General features: G+C 24.2%; 1 protein-coding gene across 1 annotated transcript in view; it reads left to right on the forward strand.

The window, feature by feature from the left end:
• Positions 1–608: 608 nt before the first annotated feature.
• The window catches only part of LOC108578536 (transport and Golgi organization protein 2 homolog), a 1,178-nt gene continuing 944 nt past the window's right edge, over positions 609–842 (forward strand). Inside the window, exon 1 of the mRNA XM_017941894.1 lies at positions 609–757. Coding sequence (XP_017797383.1) covers positions 609–757 — 149 coding nt within the window. The remainder of the gene's footprint in view (positions 758–842) is intronic.

Raw genomic sequence — 842 nt, forward strand, 5'->3', positions numbered from 1 at the left:
ATGAAAAATAGAAATAAAATAAATATGAAATTGTACCACAATATTGTGCAAAGTTACGACTAAATAATGACGTAATAAAAAAGTATAATAAGCACAATGCTGTACGTATCTCAATATTTATCTATGGAACTATGAAATTGTTAAAGTGTCATTATAAATATGTAAATTATTACGTACCACATATATTTCGATATACAATTTATACACTATCAATATTCATAAATATTGGAAATATGTATGCAGTACTAAATTAGAAAATCTAATGTACAAACATATATATTTGAAAATTAATTATTTAAGTTTTTTAATATACTATTATATAAATTTAATTACAATTATGAATATGATTTTAATTTAAATATATTTCACAAGATTATATTCTTGTTTTGAAATAATGAAGTAATTATTGTGTATTGTATTACACAAAATGTACATTTTGATATCTAATTGTCTTGTGGAGAATTATGAATGTACAGAACATTATCTTAATTTATGATTAAAAACTCTTCCATAATCTTATCAAAGATACACAACAAGAGTGTTTTAAAACAAGAGTCTCTGATATAAGTGGGTATTGCTTTGTAGGATTTAAGTAACTTGCTTCAACTATGTGCATTTTATTTACTTATCGTAATCCTGATGCCACTTCTAAGTGCTATCGATTGATTGTGGTTTCAAATCGGGATGAAGATGTTAAACGTCCAACTTTACCTGCCCATTATTGGGTAAAACATCCACAGTGTTTTGGAGGTGTGTCAAAACTATTTTAAAATTTGACTTGTAGTCTTTACCAATAAACAATAAAGTTAATAATGAAATTATTCATAGAAATAATTTTCTTT

The sequence above is a fragment of the Habropoda laboriosa genome, unplaced genomic scaffold, assembly GCF_001263275.1.
Source record: "Habropoda laboriosa isolate 0110345459 unplaced genomic scaffold, ASM126327v1 scaffold41, whole genome shotgun sequence".
Taxonomy (NCBI): Eukaryota; Metazoa; Arthropoda; class Insecta; order Hymenoptera; family Apidae; genus Habropoda; species Habropoda laboriosa.